The sequence below is a fragment of the Lepidochelys kempii genome, chromosome 2, assembly GCF_965140265.1.
Source record: "Lepidochelys kempii isolate rLepKem1 chromosome 2, rLepKem1.hap2, whole genome shotgun sequence".
NCBI classification, from domain to species: Eukaryota; Metazoa; Chordata; order Testudines; family Cheloniidae; genus Lepidochelys; species Lepidochelys kempii.
In genome coordinates, this window is record NC_133257.1 from 265,734,553 (window position 1) to 265,751,691 (window position 17,139).

Below are 17,139 nucleotides of genomic sequence, written 5' to 3' on the forward strand. Positions count from 1 at the left end.
GAGGGTGGAACATTGAGATCGCTGCAAGGTGTACTTTAACTGACGGTATTGCCAGACCTTGCTGTTTTAGATGTTGCAGATACTCCAGGAACAGTCTCCAGAGACTATCGTATGGCTGGGAGGTCCAAATGGAAAAGCACTTCCACTTGGTGAGGTATATAGCTCTGGTAGAGGGTTTCCTGCTACCTGGAAGGACCTGGCGGACTTACTCTGAACAGACCAACTCCATGGGATTCAGCCATGGAGCTTTCAAGCTGTCAGGTGGAGAGTGCTGAGGTTTGGATGGAGCATTAAACCATGGTCCTGTGGGATCAGGTCCAGGAGGAGAGGGAGTGGTATTGGAGTCGTTTCTAAAAGACCTAGCAGTGTGGCAAACCAGTGGCAATGGGGCCAGACTGGGTCCTTGTGCACAAGTGGAATGGGGGGGAATTGTAAACAAGATGCTCCGTCCAAGGGAGCAAGAAAGCGTCTGTGTGCGAGCCTGGGCTGTGGCCTTGCAGGGAACAAAAGTGGTGACATTTCTTGTTGTGTCTGGTCGCAAACAGGCCTATATGGGAAAGTCCCTCACTGCTGGAGAACGACCCTCACTATGTCGGGATGGAGGAAGCACTCACAATGACCAGGGAAAGACCTACTGAGGTGATCTGCCAGTTCGTTCTGGGCCCCCCGAAGGTGAGGAGCTTCGAGGTGGATTGAGTGCATTATGCAAAACTCCCTTAAGTGAATAGTTTCCCAACACAGGGGGGAAGAGCAAGCCCCTCCCTGCCTGCTGAGGTAGTACATGGCTGCCGTGTTGTCCGTGAGCACTAGCATGCTCGTTTGCGATGTGCGGTAGGAACACCTGACCGGTTAGGCGGATTGCGCCGAGTTCTCTGACAAAGATATGTGATGATAGCTCTTTCTGGACCCAAAGGCCCTGGGGTCCTGAGGTGCCCCAGGCGAGCCCCACCCACCCTAGCTCAGACACATCCAAAAGACTAGGGATATGGAAGACTGGAGCCTGATGAAGGGAACGTCTGTGCAGCCCATCAAGAGGGGGCGAGGACCAGAGGAGGTACAGAGAGCACGGAGTCCAAGTGGTGGCGGTTCGGTGAGAACACTGAGGCCAGCCAAGCTTGAAAGGGTCAGAGGCGTAGCTTTGCATACCACACTACGTATGTGCACAATGCCATGTGACCTAGAAGTCTGAGGCAGAAATGTGCCATTGTGAGAGGGTGGGCCTTGACCTGTGCTATTAATGACGCTGTCAGCTGGAAGTGGGTTTCTGGGAGGAAGGCCTTGGTCTGGGTGGAGTTGAGCACTGCTCCAATAAACTTGATCCTCTGCACTGGGCTGAGGGTAGATTTTTGTTTAATAGCAAGCCCAATGCCTGAAAGGTTGACTGAATGAGGCAGACGCCGAGCCTTGGACTGGCCTTTGACAAGCCTGTTGTTGAGATACAGGTACACTTGTACCCCTCACCTTCTCAAGAAGGCCGCCAGTACCGCCATGCATTTCATAAAAATCCATGGGGCTGCCAACAGGTCAAATGGAAGAACAGCAAATTGGTAGTTTCACAATTCACAATGAACCTGAATAACCTGTGTCCTTGGAAAACTGTGATGTAGAAATAGGCGCCTCTCAAATAGAGAGCAGCATACCAGTCCCTCAAATCCAGGGTGGGAATGATGGTGGCCAAGGAGACTATGTGGAACTTCAGCCTTTTGAGATAGCCGTTGAGATGGTGCAGGTCTAAGATAGGCCTGACATCTTTGGTTTTGGGAATTAGGAAATAGAGTAAACCCCCTCCCTCTTAAATTCTGAGGATTCTCCTCCACAGCTCCCACTCGGAGGAGGGCATGCACCTCCAGGGCTAAGAGTTGCTTGTGAGTAGGTCTCTGGAGAGGGACAGGAAGGGAGGGTGCGACCAAGGGGTGGAAACAAGCTGGAGAATATAACCCATCCCTACAGTACTCAGCACCCAAAGGTCTATGGTTATATGAGATCCTGCTCAGCTGAAGTGGGACAGGCAGTCTGAAAACAGTGGGAACACAGGATCCGGCATTATGGGAAATGATATAATGCCTTCGGGCATCCCATCAAAAGCTCTGTTTAGAGCTCCCCCCCCCACCCCAAGTATCTGGGTGGGGTGGGTAGAGATGCTGAGGTGGATGGGGGTGGCTGTCTGTGCTTAAAACCCCGGCTTCATTTCTTTTGCTGGTTGGGATGTCAGAGTGGAGAAATGGGCACTCTGCTGACTCTTGAAATGCTCCCCCAAGGGTCCTGGGGTGTAAAAGCCCAGGGACTGAAGGTAGAGCTCTGGAGTCCTTCAGTCCAAGGAGCTTTGCATCTGTCTGGTCTGAGAAGAGCGAGGCTCCTTCAAACGGAAGGTCCTGGAGAGACTGCTGGACCTCCGTTGGCAGGCCCAACTACAGCCAAGAACACCTGTGCATGACCAGGGATTTAGCCACTGAGACTGTCTCGTCCAGGGTGGCCTGCAGGGAGGCCCCGGCTACTGATTTCTCCACACTGGTAGAATCCTGCCTGGACGCCTGGGGAAGCAAGTCTCTGAACATTGACATGGAGTTCTAGACATTAAAGTCATATCTCCCTAACAACGCCTGATGGTTGGAGAAGCGGAGCTGTAAACCTCCTGTAGAATAAAATAGGTCTTTCGACTAAATAGGTCTAGCTTCTTTGAGTCCTTTGTCTTAGGGGTTGCTCCATGCAGCCCGTCTCTCCCTTTTGGTGGCCCCCGAGACCACCAGGGACCCTGGCGGGAGGTGGGAGCAAAAGTATTCATACCCTTGGGGGGGAACAAAGTACTGCTTCTCAGCTCTCCACAGGTGGGCAGCAGGGGGTATGAGTTTTGCCACAAGGCTTTAACTGGTCCCATGGTAGCCTCATTGAAAGGCAGAGCCACTTTAGTCGGCCTCGCCGCTGCCCAGATGTCGACGAGGCTGTGGGAGGATTCTTTGACTATCTCCAGTTGCAGCCCTAAGCTTGAGGCCACCCTCTTCAAAGCTCATCAGAAGCTATTTAAGTCATCACCAACAGGGGGCCCTCCTCTTCTCCTTCTGCACCAACTGGATCCTTCAGGTCTAGATCCTAAGGATCAGTAATGGGCTCAGTACCAGAGTCCAGGTCAGGTGCTGCATGATGGGACAGAGGAGTCCTCTCCATGGCCACAAAATATGAGCATCTGGAATGTGTCCCTGACATCGGGGGGAGGGAGAAACACCAAGGGTTCTAACTCAGGTCGCACTCCACTGCGCTCCACAAGCTTGGCCTTTTTCTGAGTCAGGGAACACCCCCTCTCAGCCAGCTGCTTCTTAGGTTTCTTTTTTGGCACCACTAATAAGGCAGAATCTTCATCCAAACTATGTACAAGAACTATTTATAGTCCAAATGAAAAATAAGTAACTAGTGAGGAAAGAAATAGGGGAAATGAGCAGTTCCAGCGACCGCCATGAGTGGTAAGAAGGAACTGACGGGGTGTGGGGTCGGCTGGACCCTTTATACTGGCACCATGAGCATGTGGCTCCAGGAGGCACTGGAGCCAATCTGACATGTACCATTGAGGGAAAAATTTCCAGTGACTGTGCTCAAGGCACACACACACCTAGCACGGAATGGACATGTGCAATCACTCAAAGAAGAACTGTAAGCTTTTCTCTCTTGAGTTGCGAAGCATCCCAGTTTCAGAAACATGATTCCACCACTGATGCCCAGCTTTAAGAGTATGACATCTATATGAACATACACAAATTCTTTCTAGACCAATAACACAAAATAATTCTCTTTGCTCAGTCAGACTCAAACACTGGATCCATGACACTGACTTCGTAAAGTGTCAGGGTCAAATATAACCCAATATGGGTATTTATTTCTTTGGCGGGGGGAGAGGGAGCTAGAACTTCAGGAACACCTCTAACAAAACAAGCCATCATGTCTGAGAGGGAGTCTACCACGGCCTCCTCCTAGCTCCTGTAAGAGAAGTTCCAGATAATGAAGAGAAACTTCTTCAGCAGTTATGGAACAGAACGGGTGGTACTAGTGTTCTCTAGAGCTAGAGGGGGCCAATACTCTACTAATATATTTTCTTATTGGAAAGGTTCACCTATTTCCTATGCCAAAGGGCCAAAGAAAACCTTGTTTAATGGTATACTAACAAAGCTTTCAGAAACATCTGGCCAGACCATTAATTTGAGCTTTTCAGTCGACATTGAAAAGAACACCTCTATCTTCTGTTCGTATTCAGTGTGTATAAGATATTGACATCCATGCTTTCAACAATTTGAATTTTCTCACATGCTTGTATTTGCTACACAGTAGACTAGTTGGCCACAGGATTTCGAGAATGACAATTTTCCACTCCTCCATTTAAAGCAGTGAAAGAGGAGATGTTCCATCTGCTGATTGCACACTTACTTTCATTGGGTTTTCATCGTACGTTGGAGTCCCAAGGTCCATCTCAGCTTCATGTTCGAGGCTGGCATCATCTCCGGGGCTGTCCCAAGTAGGAGGATCCCACTGGGTTTGCCTAGAGAAAGAAGGGAACGGTCTCACTCATATCTTGAAGTAATGGAAGCACACACATGAAATTACCATCATAGCCTCTATTCCGGACACTTGGAAGCCAGCCCTGATTGCCTTCTTGCAAATAACTGACTGTAAACAGGACTCTCAGCTTTGATCACACATAACCAGTGCCTCACAAAAACCTCCTGGAAAATAATATTTTGAATTGACAGGGATATGAACAGTGTCACATGCATTGAAAGTATTATAAATAAGTCAACAATAAACAGCAATGCATTTCAAGTTGGGGCATCTATGAGCATGCCACTGGATTAGGGACAGATCTAATCTTAACATTGTCTTTTCTTCCAGATCAATAATGACTAATAGCACAGTAATGGCATACACAGATGATACCAAATAGGGTAGTTATGAATGCCAGTGAAGACGGAGAATTATGCAGAACAGACATGTTTATGAAATAAAACGAGGTTCCAAGCTAGTGCATCTGGGGAAATCATCATATACCTGGGAGACTGTAATGCTGAAAGGTGTAGGGATTACATGAATTTGAAAAGCAACATGGTAGTAAGCAGAAACAGTGCAGTTTTGGTTTGCCTGTACAGAGACATCACATCACAGAGCCTGAGGGTAGTAGTCTCTTCTCTACAGAAATGAGGTCAGACCACACCTGGAATCAAGTGTTCAGTTCTAGGCATTTCATTACTGGAAAGATGCAGACAAACAGGGAAGATTTCATAAGAAGTGCAACAAGAATGAACAAAGGACTGGAGAGATCGATTGATTGACGAAGAATAATTAATTTAATATGGAAAAGCTTGGCTAAATTATGACAAATGAGAGATAATTGCCACCGAAAGGGTATATCCATCAACAAGGGAGAGAAATTGTTTAGTGTGATCCAAGGTGCGGTAAGTACAAGTAATGGGACAAAATGGTGCAATGGAAAATTTAGGCTATCAGGAAAGATGTCTTAAAAATGCTGTCTATTTGACTGTGGAATGGTCTCCCAGAAGTTTTGAAAGCCCCATCCCATCACTGGAATCATTTAAAATTAGACTAATCAAAATCCTGAAGGGGACAACAGAGAGAACTATTCTGCACTGGGTCCCGGCAGATAGACTAAATGACCAAATGTTACATAGGTCTTTTCCATCTCTAACTTTTGATTCCAAACAAGGCCTGAACTTATAGCTGTCTATACACTATGGACAAAGTATCTGAAACCATGAAGAAAAGGGACCATCTGGTTTGAAGGTTCTGGTTTTGATTCATCAATGGAAGTACCCAGACAATCATCACAATCCAAACAAAAACTTATTTTGGGGGTGGGGTCAGGGAGAAGAGTAAATGGTGGATTCTCTGTAACCTGAAGTCTTTACATCTTGATTTGAAGACTCAGTAAACTCACCCAGAGGTTAGGGGTCTATTACAGGAATGGGTGGATGAGGTTCTCTGGCCTGCAACGTGCAGGTCAGACCAGATGATCACAATGGTCCCTTCCGACCTTAAAGTCTATGAGAGGACTGTGTGGAAAATTAAATATGCTTGTTTAAATGGACCACATGTCCTTCTGCAAACCTAATACACTATTTTAAAAACCTACTTAATGGTGAGCACCTGGATTTTATTCCATCACTACATAAGGCATAATATTAAACTAATATCTGCCCCATAGGGAAAAATGGACCAATAAGTAAGAGGTGAGAAAACGAGTAATCATGCAATATGACTCTACTGTATCAGCCTTAGAATGCTGCTAGTTAAAAAAAGAGCCTACAAAACATTTCCAGGGGGTAAAACTGCTATGAGTTTAAGTCTAATAAGGTTTAGTCAGCAGTTTCCAAAGCAACTGATGGAGGATTCATTGCCTAAATGTATCAATACCAACAGCTGAAGGCTGAATTGCATGTCATTCCTTTTATATGAAGGCTCCCAAAACACGGAATATTAATTTTTGTTAGGTAATCAGTAAGGTCTTCCTATTGCCTGGTGTTCTGAAATGCTCCTTATGTTGGTATTACCTGGGGCTTGTACGTCCCAGTACAAATCAGGGATAGCACAAATCAACAACAGAGTCATTTTTTTTTTAATGGAACTATTCACACTAGCTCTCCTTAAAATAAGAGACTGAATTCCCATCCAAACCTCTTTTCTGACTTATATTAACCATGAAAAACCATAACGACCACATAAAGCATAAGAACATAAGAATGGCCATACTGGGTCAGACCAATAGTCCTTCTAGCCCAATATCCTGTCTTCCAACAATAGCCGGTGATGCTTCAGCGGGAGTGAATGACACGGGGAAATGTATCAAGCGACCCATCCCCTGTTATCCAGCCCCAGCTTCTAACAGCCAGAGGTTTAGTTAGGGACACCTGACTATCTTGGCTAATAGCCATTGATGGACCTATCCTCCATCAACTTATCTAATCCTTTTTCCAACCCAGTTCTACTTTTGGCCTTCACAACATCCTTTGGCAAGGAGTTCCACAGTCTGACTGCGGTGTGTGAAGTAGCAGTACTGCCTTTTGTTTGTTTTAAACCTGCTGCCTATTAATTTCATTTGGTGATACAGGGGTCTTGTGTTATATGAAGGGGTAACAACACTTCCTTATTCACTTTCTCTACACCATTCATGATTTTATAGACCTCTCTCATATCCCCACGCAGTTGTCTCTTTTTCAAGCTGAACAGTACCAGTCTCCTCATATGGAAGCTATTCCATACCTCTGAGCATTTTTATTGCCCTTCTCTGTACTTTTTCCAATTCTGATATATCTTATTTGAGATGGGGCAACCAGAACTACATGCAGTATTCAAGATGTGGGTACACCATGGATTTATATAGTGGCATTATGATTTTTTTATCTGATTTATCTATCCCTTTCCTAATAGTTCCTAATGTTCTGTTAAGCTTTTTTGACTTGCTGCACATTGAGCAGATGTTTTCAGACAACTGAAATGACACCAAGATCTTTTTCTTGAATGTTAACAGCTAACTTAGACCCCCATCATTTAGTATGTATAGCTGGGATTATGTTTTCCAACATGCATTACTTTGCATTTATTAACAATAAATTTAATCTCCCATTTTGTTGCCCAGTCACCCAGTTTTGTGAGATCCCTTTGTAACTCTCCGAGTCTGCTTTGGACAACTATCTTGTGTAGTTTTGTATCATCTGCAAACTCACTGTTTACACCTTTTTCCAGATCATTTATGAGTATGTTGAATAGCCCTGGTCCCAGTACAAATCCCTAGGGGACTTCACTACTTACATATCTCTACTGTGAAAACTGAACATTTATTCCTACCCTTTGTTCCTTATCTCCTAACCAGTTACTGATCCATGAGAGGACCTTCCCTCTTATCCCATGACTGCTTAGTTTGCTTAAGAGCCTTTGGTTTAGAACATAAGAATGGCCATACTGGGTCAGACCAAAGGTCCATCCAGCCCAGTATCCTGTCTACTGACAGTGGCCAATATCAGGTGCCCCAGAGGGAGTGAACCTAACAGGTAATGATCAAGTGATCTCTCTCCTGCCATCCATCTCCACCCTCTGACAAACAGAGGCTACGGACACCATTCCTTACCCATCCTGGCTAATAGTCATTAATGGACTTAACCTCCATTAATTTATCCAGTTCTCCTGTTATAGTCCTAGCCTTCACAAGCTCCTCAGGCAGAGTTCCACAGGTTGACTGTGCGCTGTGTGAAGAAGAACTTCCTTTTATTTGTTTTAAACCTGCTGCCCATTAATTTCATTTGGTGGCCCCTAGTTCTTACATTACGGGAACAAGTAAATAACTTTTCCTTATTCACTTTCTCCATACCACTTATGATTTTATATACCTTTATCATAGCCCCCCTTAGTCTCCTCTTTTCCAAGATGAAAAGTCCTAGCCTCTTTAATCTCTCCTCATATGGGACCTGTTCCAAACCCCTAATCATTTTAGTTGCTCTTTTCTGAACCTTTTCTAATGCCAGTATATCTTTTTTGAGATGAGACCACATCTGTATGCAGTATTCAAGATGTGGGCGTACCATGGATTTATATAAGGGCAATAAGATATTCTCTGTCTTATTCTCTATCCCTTTTTTAATGATTTCTAACATCCTATTTGCTTTTTTGACTGCTGCTGTACACTGCGTCGACATCTTCAGAGAACTATCCACGATGACTCCAAGATCTCTTTCCTGATTAGTTGTAGCTAAATTAGCCCCCATCATATTGTACGTATAGTTGGGGTTATCTTTTCCAATGTGCATTACTTTACATTTATTCACATTAAATTTCATTTGCCATTTTGTTGCCCAATCACACCGTCAAAGGCTTTCTGAAAGTCCAAGTACACTATATCCACTGGCTCACTCTTGTCCACATTTGTTGACATGCTCAAAGAATTCTAGAAGATTGGTGAGGCATGATGTCCCTTTACAAAAGCGGCGTTGCTTCTTCCCCAATATATCACGTTCATCTATGTGTTTAATAATTCTGTTCTTTACTATAGTTTCAACCAGCTTGTCTGGTACTGAAGTTAGGTTTACTAGCCTGTAATTGCCAGGATTGCCTCCAGAGCCTTTTTAAAAATCAGCATTACATCAGCTACCCTCTAGCTATCTGGTAAAGAGACTGATTTAAGCGATAGGTTACATACCACAATTGTTAGTACTGCAATTTCATACCTGAGTTCTTTCAGAACTCTTGGGTGAATACCATCTAGTCCTGCTGACTTATTGCTGTTTAATTTCTCTGTTTGTTCCAAAATCTCCTCTATTGGTACCTCAATCTGGGACAATTCCTCAGACTTGTCACCTAAAACGAATGGCTCAAGTGTGGGAATCTCCCTCACATGCTTTACAGTGAAGACCGATGCAAAGAATTCATTTAGGTCCTCCTCAATGGCCTTGTTTTCCTTGAGTGGCTCCTTTAGCACTTCAATCATCCAGTGGCCCCACTGATTGTTTGGCGGGCTTCCTGCTTCTGACGTACTTCAAAATATTTTTGCTGTTAGTTTTTGTGCCTTTTGCTAGTTGCTCTTCAAATTATTTTTTTGGCCTGCCTAATTTTGCTTTTACACTTGACATGCCAGTCATATTTTAAGATAGGAAGATAAGAGGAAAACTGTTTCCAATTGAAGCTGAAGTTTGTATGTATGAAAAAGGTTTGCCAAACATTTCATCAGGTTGCTGGGCTAACACCTCTCCACTTACACAAAGTACCACAGAGTCTTTAATGATTTAAGACCTCTAGAAGGAGAGGACCCCTAACATCATTCTGGGTTATCGGCTCAGTGCTGACAGAGGGACACTGCTAAACGAATCCCCAGCCTACCTCCTGCAGCACCTTGCAGAGACAGCATTGTAGAGACAGGTCAATACATTGCACAGTAGTTTGGAATACCACCACCACAGAATAAAGGTGCAGTTTTTACACATGAATAAGAACATCAGCACTGAATAGGTAAGTGAGCATTTACCTTGTGATCACATGGTAATAATAGATCTTCCCCTCTGGATCTCGGGCTGTTTTCCAGTTGGGAGGGAGGACAATGGTTTTGGGTTTTGGAGGAGATGGCGGCGGTAGATCCAGAAGATTGTTGGTCACTACCAGCTCTGGCTAAAAATACCCCAACAACAGCAAAGAGAGAAAGATGAGCAAATAACGACAACATTACAAAGTTTTTAATACAAAGCTACAGTGTATGAGAAAGTAATGGTTACCTGACCAAGTCCATTTATAAAGCAGTAGTCCAGTGGGCCACTTTTCACTTTCAGTGTGATGCTTTTGATTAACTTAGCAAGTTTAAGACCATGTCTACACTAGGAGTGCCTAATATGTATAGGAAAACTGGCATACTATACCAGCAAAGTGCTCCTAGTGTGGACACAGCTATACCAGCAAACATGAGTGAAACAAGCCATACTGGTAAAAGCACAGATTTGCTGGTATAATTGCAGATGCACTTCGGGCTTCTGATGCCACAGTTATGTCACCCAAGGATCACATCCCGATTGATGTAGCTATGCCAGCAGAAGTTTGTAGCGTAGACATAACTTTAGGCAATCAATAGCCTCAGAGGAATCTACATTATTCTGTGAGGTGGCTGACAAGAACAGCACCAACAGCCCTTTTCACACGATAAAGGCTTAGTATACTGAATCCAGTCTGAAACCAAGGCCACTACAGAACCTAATCACCTTTCCTATACAGTGAGGAGACAGGAGGCTGGTAGGGAGGCAGAGATATTCCCCTTACACAGAGCAGCGTTGAGACCAGATCACTACACACAGCACAAGTGATTCTCTTTTCTCAGGACAGAGAACCAAGCTTAGGAATCATTCACAGCAAAGTCCACACAGAGAGAGGGAGGAGAAAAGGACTTGCCATGTTAAGATAGATAGCTTATGAGAGTACTGCGTTTACAAATGCTAGAGTGGGAGACAAGAACAGTGGATATGAAATCGACCAGCCCTTCTCACAATGCCAGGCAGTAGAGCAAGGGAAGGGATGCTGTTTGCAAAGGAATCAACTCTAAGTTTTAACTACCCTTTTGACAGTAAATCCATTGGCTTTCTAGTTACAATTTAAGGGAAATGGATAGGATATTGTCCTCCCCAACATAAATGGGAAACAGGGGAAAGGGTACACCAAATGGGATAGGCATCACACCGTTGTCTCTCATGGGTCATGAAAAAATTGCCTTCCGTAAGTTGCTGGCATGTTACAAGGCTGGACTGTAATGCTCCAGGCCTCACCTGCTGTATAGGCTGAGGCTGCCCGGCTGCTACGATCGTTGTTACTGCTGTTGTCGGCTGCACCACCACGCCCTGTGGATGAGCTGTGTAAATCTGCTGCCCTTGGATATACTGAAGACCTGGCTGTGCATAACTCTGAAACAAAGCAAGAGAAACTGGGAAATCAGTTTCCTTATTGAAAAATCTTTTGTTACTTCTGTGATCAATGATGGAACAAAGAAACAGGGTAAAACTGGTTTTATTTCAAGATGCAGTGGAAAGTGGAATATACTGTTTCTGTTGTACAACTGTTCTGGAACAGGATATGTATCAATGCATTTTTAACTTCATAAAATGTTTTACATAAATTTGATAGATCTTTGTTCTTCACAGGAAATTTAAGTTTAAAAAAAAATATGTAAAATATTCTATTTCTTGGAATTCAAAACTGGTATTCCCTCAGTACTAGAAGAAAACTGCAAAGCTGAGCAAAATGGATGCAATTATGAACATGCTTAAGTCAAGAAACAGGTTCACCATGAATAAAACCTGCAATGCATTTTAAATTACAATGGCATTTCTGAGCCTCTGACTGGTGACAGCCATCTTGTTGAAAACAAACATCAATGTCTGCCATGAAGGGCATGCTGCATGCATCATGTCCCTGCAGATTAAGTATTATCCAAAGAAGGGATGTCTTGGATCTCTCCCGTATAAAATACCTGTTATGTTGAGCAAAACTCACTGCCAGTACTACTTCAGATACCACATGTACAACCTATGAAATACCAGCTTTCCAGCAGAATACTGATACTTAAAAGGAATGACCTTGTTCTTCCACTGGACAGAAGCTTTCAGTCATTGAACCTTTTCAGCAGGACAACTGAACATAAGAATGACCATATTGCGTTAGAACCATGGTCTATCTAGCTGAGCATCCTGTCTTTTAACAGTGGCCAGTGCCAGATGCTTCAGAGGCAATGAACAGAACAAGGCAATTATCAAGTGATTCTTCTCTAATTATCCAGTCCCAGCTTCTGGCAGTCAGAGGTGCAGGGACACCGAGAACACTGGGGTGCATCCCCGAGCATCTTGGCTAATAGCCATTGATGGACATATCCTCTATGAAGTTCTCTCATTCTTTTTTGAATCCAGTTACAGTTTTGGCCTTCACAACATCCCCTGGCAATGAGTTCCACAGGTTGACTGTGTGTTGTGTGCAGTAAAACTTATGTTTCTTTAAACCTGCTGCCTATTATTTTCATTGGGTGATCTAGGTTCTTGTGTTATATGAAGGGGTAAATAGCACTTCCTTATTCACTTCCTCCTCACCATTCATGATTTTATAAAGCTCCATCATTGAAAAGGGTCTAGGTATAATCTGCACCTGTAGACTGAGAAGGCCCTATGCAACAGAGCAAGAGTCCCTCAGTAAAAAGACTCAGACATACTGGTACCAAGCGAAGTGTGATCAAAATGTCCTGGGACACAATATTAAAAAAACCAAAACCCTGAAATCATCATCAAATATTCTGAAATCCTTCATTCTCCTGCAATAATCACTTTTAGGTAAATATTGTCCATTACTGCTCTGGGTGAAATCTGCACTTGTCAACTAAGCAGATGAACAATTGTTTTGAAAAGAAATAGTGGACCAGTTTTGAATAAAACAAAGCTTCCCTAGACTTGAGTACTGTACTATATGTAACTGACCCACAGATATATAAACTGGAGAATCACAGAAGGGACCACAAAGGTCTTCTAGTCCAGTCCCCTGCGCTCAGTATGACATCTCTACTCCTACGCGTTGGAACAGAGGTGCTATATTGCCTCTGTATTTGGCACTAGTGCAACCACTACTGGAATACTGTATCCAGGCCTAGTATTTAGAATTCAGGAAGGATGCTGATAAATTAGAGAGGATTCAGAGAAGAGCAATGCGAATGATTAAAGGATTGGAAAACATACCTTACAGTAATGGCTTCTGGGTTTTGGGGTTTATTGATTTCACTTTTGGGTATTTTTTAAAGCAATTTCTGAGTTTTATGCAGATGTCCAAAAATCAGATTTTTTCAGGGCTCTCTCTTTATATGTACTTTAATGCGTAATATATATAATTACAGTAGCATATACTGTAATTAGTAATCTCTTTGTAACATTCCTTAGTGGGCTTTAACGAAGTACTGTTTCAAAATGCACAATGTTAAAGCACACAATGTTCAAAGAAAGAACCAGCAAGGTCTAAATGGACCAATTAATGCTCAACAAATCTGTGCACTTTAAAAATCACATCCATATAGTCTGCATTACTGCACTGTATAGACAAACCCATAGATACAGGTAACCATTTCCCATCTTTCTTATGTTTATCCAGTAAACACCGATTTCATTTTTGAGAGCGAGAGTTGGGGGTGTTTATTAGTTAAAACCTAAGATTGGAAGCTCCACCCATAATAATAGATTCAAGAAGCTCAGTCTATTTAGTTTATCAAAGAGAAGGTACAGGGGTGACTGATCACAGTGTATGTACGTACACGCAAGAAATAAAAAATAGGTAAGAGGACTCTTCTGTCTAGCAGACAAAGCTATAACAAGACCCAATAGCTGGGAGTTGAAGCTAGACAAATTTAGACTCAAAAAAAGATGTACATTGTTAACAGTGAGCGTAATTAACCAACAGAGCAATATGCCAAGGTGCATTCTCCATCACTGGGAGTTTTTAAATCAAGATTGGATGTTTTTCTAAAAGTTATGCTCTAGTTCAAATACGAATTAATTCAGGGGAGTCCTATGGCATGTGTTATGCAGGTGGTCTGACCAAATGTTCACAATGGTCCTTTCTATCTCCATAATCTATGCATATATATGATTATCTTTCCCACCTCCCACTTCGACTAGTGACTGACTGTCCTCTCCGTCACTGAAATTCCTGTATTAAACTTTCAGTTTTGGTTGCACATCAGCAGCAAATAGTCTTTAAACATGGGATGTGAACTGGCTATTTTTTTAAGTTGGCGTTACACAAAAATGATTCATGAAGAGTGAATGAATACACTTGTCACCCTTAGATGTACTTATGTGCCTTCATTATCATCATATTTTTCAATATTAATAGCAATTAAGACTACTTTCCATTTATGTCTGAGGAGGATAAAGTAGCTAAAAACTAATGAATTCTCATCACTGATTTGAAATATTGCATGTATTTTACAGCTTGGTAAACTGAAGCACAGAAATGTGACGTGACCTGTTCAAGGCCAGTTATAAAGCAATGGAGTGGAGTGGAGAATTTAGGACGCCTGGCTCCCAATCCCCTATATCTAATCACAATCCCTCTAGTAATGGTACTACACATCTGTGTATTTCAAGTCTGTACCACAGCCTAGTTATGACTGTGACAGGCACAATAAAAATTATGCTACTATCAGCCCATGGAGTAACCCTGACAATTACCTGTGGAAATGGAAGATTATGTGGAACTCAGCAAGCAACAACATAAAGCTGATAACTGAACTCCTGTTTGTTTACGCTTTCTCCCTTGAATTGACAATCAAGGAAGTGAGAGTGTTTTGTTCTTCCCTTACTGTGCATGCTCCTATTTGAATATTAAGATGCATATTTGCTGATACATATAGGAGAGGGATGCATTTTTATGCTCTTCGTGAGGTCTCCCTTCCATCATAACAGATCCAACTTAATCTCTTTATTGTATTTGGAAAATGCAAAAAATAGACCCGAGTGTGGATTTAGTGCTTCTAGAAGGAGCCAGACTGATACTAGCAAAATTGTCTGCAGAAAGTCTACAGCAGGGAAAGCCATCTCACAATGCTCGATCCTGACCTAATGGGACTATCTCTAGTGATGTGTGAGTGTCACAGGGGAAGGCTTCAGTCTCCATGGCCCAATCAGACTTGGTTGATCTGCTGAGAATGCCAATATGGAGCAAATTAGTGGTGCGCATGTTTCTTGTGATGGACACCTGTCCACGAGGAATTGAACTGACTAGTCAACTCATTTCATACAGCCCACCAGACAGGTGGTAAGTACCAAGATCAGATGGTGATAATTATTGATCTGTGCTGAATTCAAACCAGTGACCTACAAATGAAAGAACATTTGTCCTATTAGCAACCCTCTGAGCCATGCAGTTACCCATGTGCTGCATTTGATGGAACTCTGAATCAGCAACACAGCTGTTACTTAAGATCAAATAGCAGAATCTTTATTAATAGGCAGAAGGAGTCCAAGCTTGATTTTTCAGAGGGCCAGACTGAGTTTAACCAAACTGGTTAGGGAATCGAAAGAGAATGAGTATGGAACACTACATTTTTTGTCGTCATTTCAAGATCTGGTTTCAAACGAAACCCCTCACACCACTGATGGATTGCAGAAAATTGCATGGAATCAGTATCATGGAGTTCTAGCATTATCATAAACTACCTCTTAACCCTCTATTCAGGGCAGCAGAATCCCTGAAGGGGTAGATTTCATTGTACTGTATTCCAACACAGTCTTCCATTTCAGAATTGCAGTAACACCCTAGGGTGCACAGGTACTGCATTCCATATACTTTACAGAGACCCTTAGAGCCCTTGGCCACGTTTCTAAAGATCCACCCAAGGGCTAGGAATGTTAAGTGACTGCACACCTGCATGTTTTACTGCCTCCATAACATACTACGTAAGAGTATAATCCCTTGCCCAGAAGTATCTGTTCACAAAAACAGACAACATTAACAACAGAAAAAGTAATGGATAAAACACATATAGAGCAGGAAAAATCTCTCTCCAACTGCTAAGCACTCAGTCCCAGTGACTGAGAGATGCTTCACTGTGCACATTAAAGAAAAAAATCTTAATAAATTGGAAGAGTCTGATTTACCTAGACCCCACAAAGCAGGCCCACATGATCAAACTGCACCAGTGCGCCAGACTCACCAGATACTAGAGTTAGAAGTGTTAACTATAGAAAAATTTGTCTTCCAGCTAGCAGTCTAACTCCTTTCATTGTCTGGTGCTTATTGACAAGCTGTGTTCGAAGGGTTCATTATGCATTTTCTCATAGAGAGTTACCTGTACAATTGGCGGAGTAGTCTGAGCATAAGGTGATGTCACACCATAAACAGTCTGACACGTCTGCCCTGGGTAATATAGGGCTGGCTGAGACTGGGCCGGAGAGTACTGCTGTTGCACAGCTACAGTCTGCTGACTGGAATCCCATACTCCATAACTCTGCCCCTGCACTGGACCCGGGGCAGGCACTGGCAAGACAGCTACATTAGGTTCCTGATGGACCACGGCGTCACTTTGTGCTACATACTGAGGAGCAGAAACCTCCATCGTTGTTGCTACATGTTGTACTACTGGTACTGGCTGAGGAGCAGTCAGGGGTGGTTCGACTGTGTGCCCAACCAAAGTCTGGGGATGCTCATAGGCTGCAGGAGAGCACATGGGATCCAGGCTTGGCGTGGGCAGTAGCACCTTCCCAGCATTGGGATTGCTGGGATCCACATAAGCCTGCATGGGATAGCCAGGGGGATAGCCAATGAAGCTGTGGTGGGGAGCGCTGTAGCCCATGGAATCATACGGAAGTGGGGAAGTCATCCCTAGGTTCTGTAGTTGCTGCTGTTGTTTCTGAGCCTCCCGCTGAGCTACTTCCTGTTCGAACAGCTTCCTGCGTTCTTCCGTGGACAGCTTGTTGCGATCCTTGAGCCGCACTTTCTTCTTAGAAGAAGCGGGTGTGTCATACCTGAAAAAGAGAACCACTTCATAACTCCTGCCCCAGAGTTAAACAGATTATATGGGTACCCTCGGATGCTATTTATAGACAAAGGCCCGTCAATAAATGCATTAAAAACTAAAAGGAGAGAGAAGGT

General features: G+C 43.3%; 1 protein-coding gene across 6 annotated transcripts in view; it reads right to left on the reverse strand.

Moving 5' to 3' along the window:
• Positions 1–17,139, reverse strand: part of SETD2 (SET domain containing 2, histone lysine methyltransferase) — a 153,608-nt gene that overhangs the window by 36,372 nt on the left and 100,097 nt on the right. For all 6 annotated transcript variants that reach the window (XM_073334861.1, XM_073334859.1, XM_073334863.1 and 3 more), the window contains 4 exons: positions 16,337–17,012; positions 11,286–11,420; positions 10,007–10,146; positions 4,411–4,522 (listed from right to left, as the gene is read on the reverse strand). In XM_073334861.1, coding sequence (XP_073190962.1) covers positions 4,411–4,522; positions 10,007–10,146; positions 11,286–11,420; positions 16,337–17,012 — 1,063 coding nt within the window. The remainder of the gene's footprint in view (positions 1–4,410; positions 4,523–10,006; positions 10,147–11,285; positions 11,421–16,336; positions 17,013–17,139) is intronic.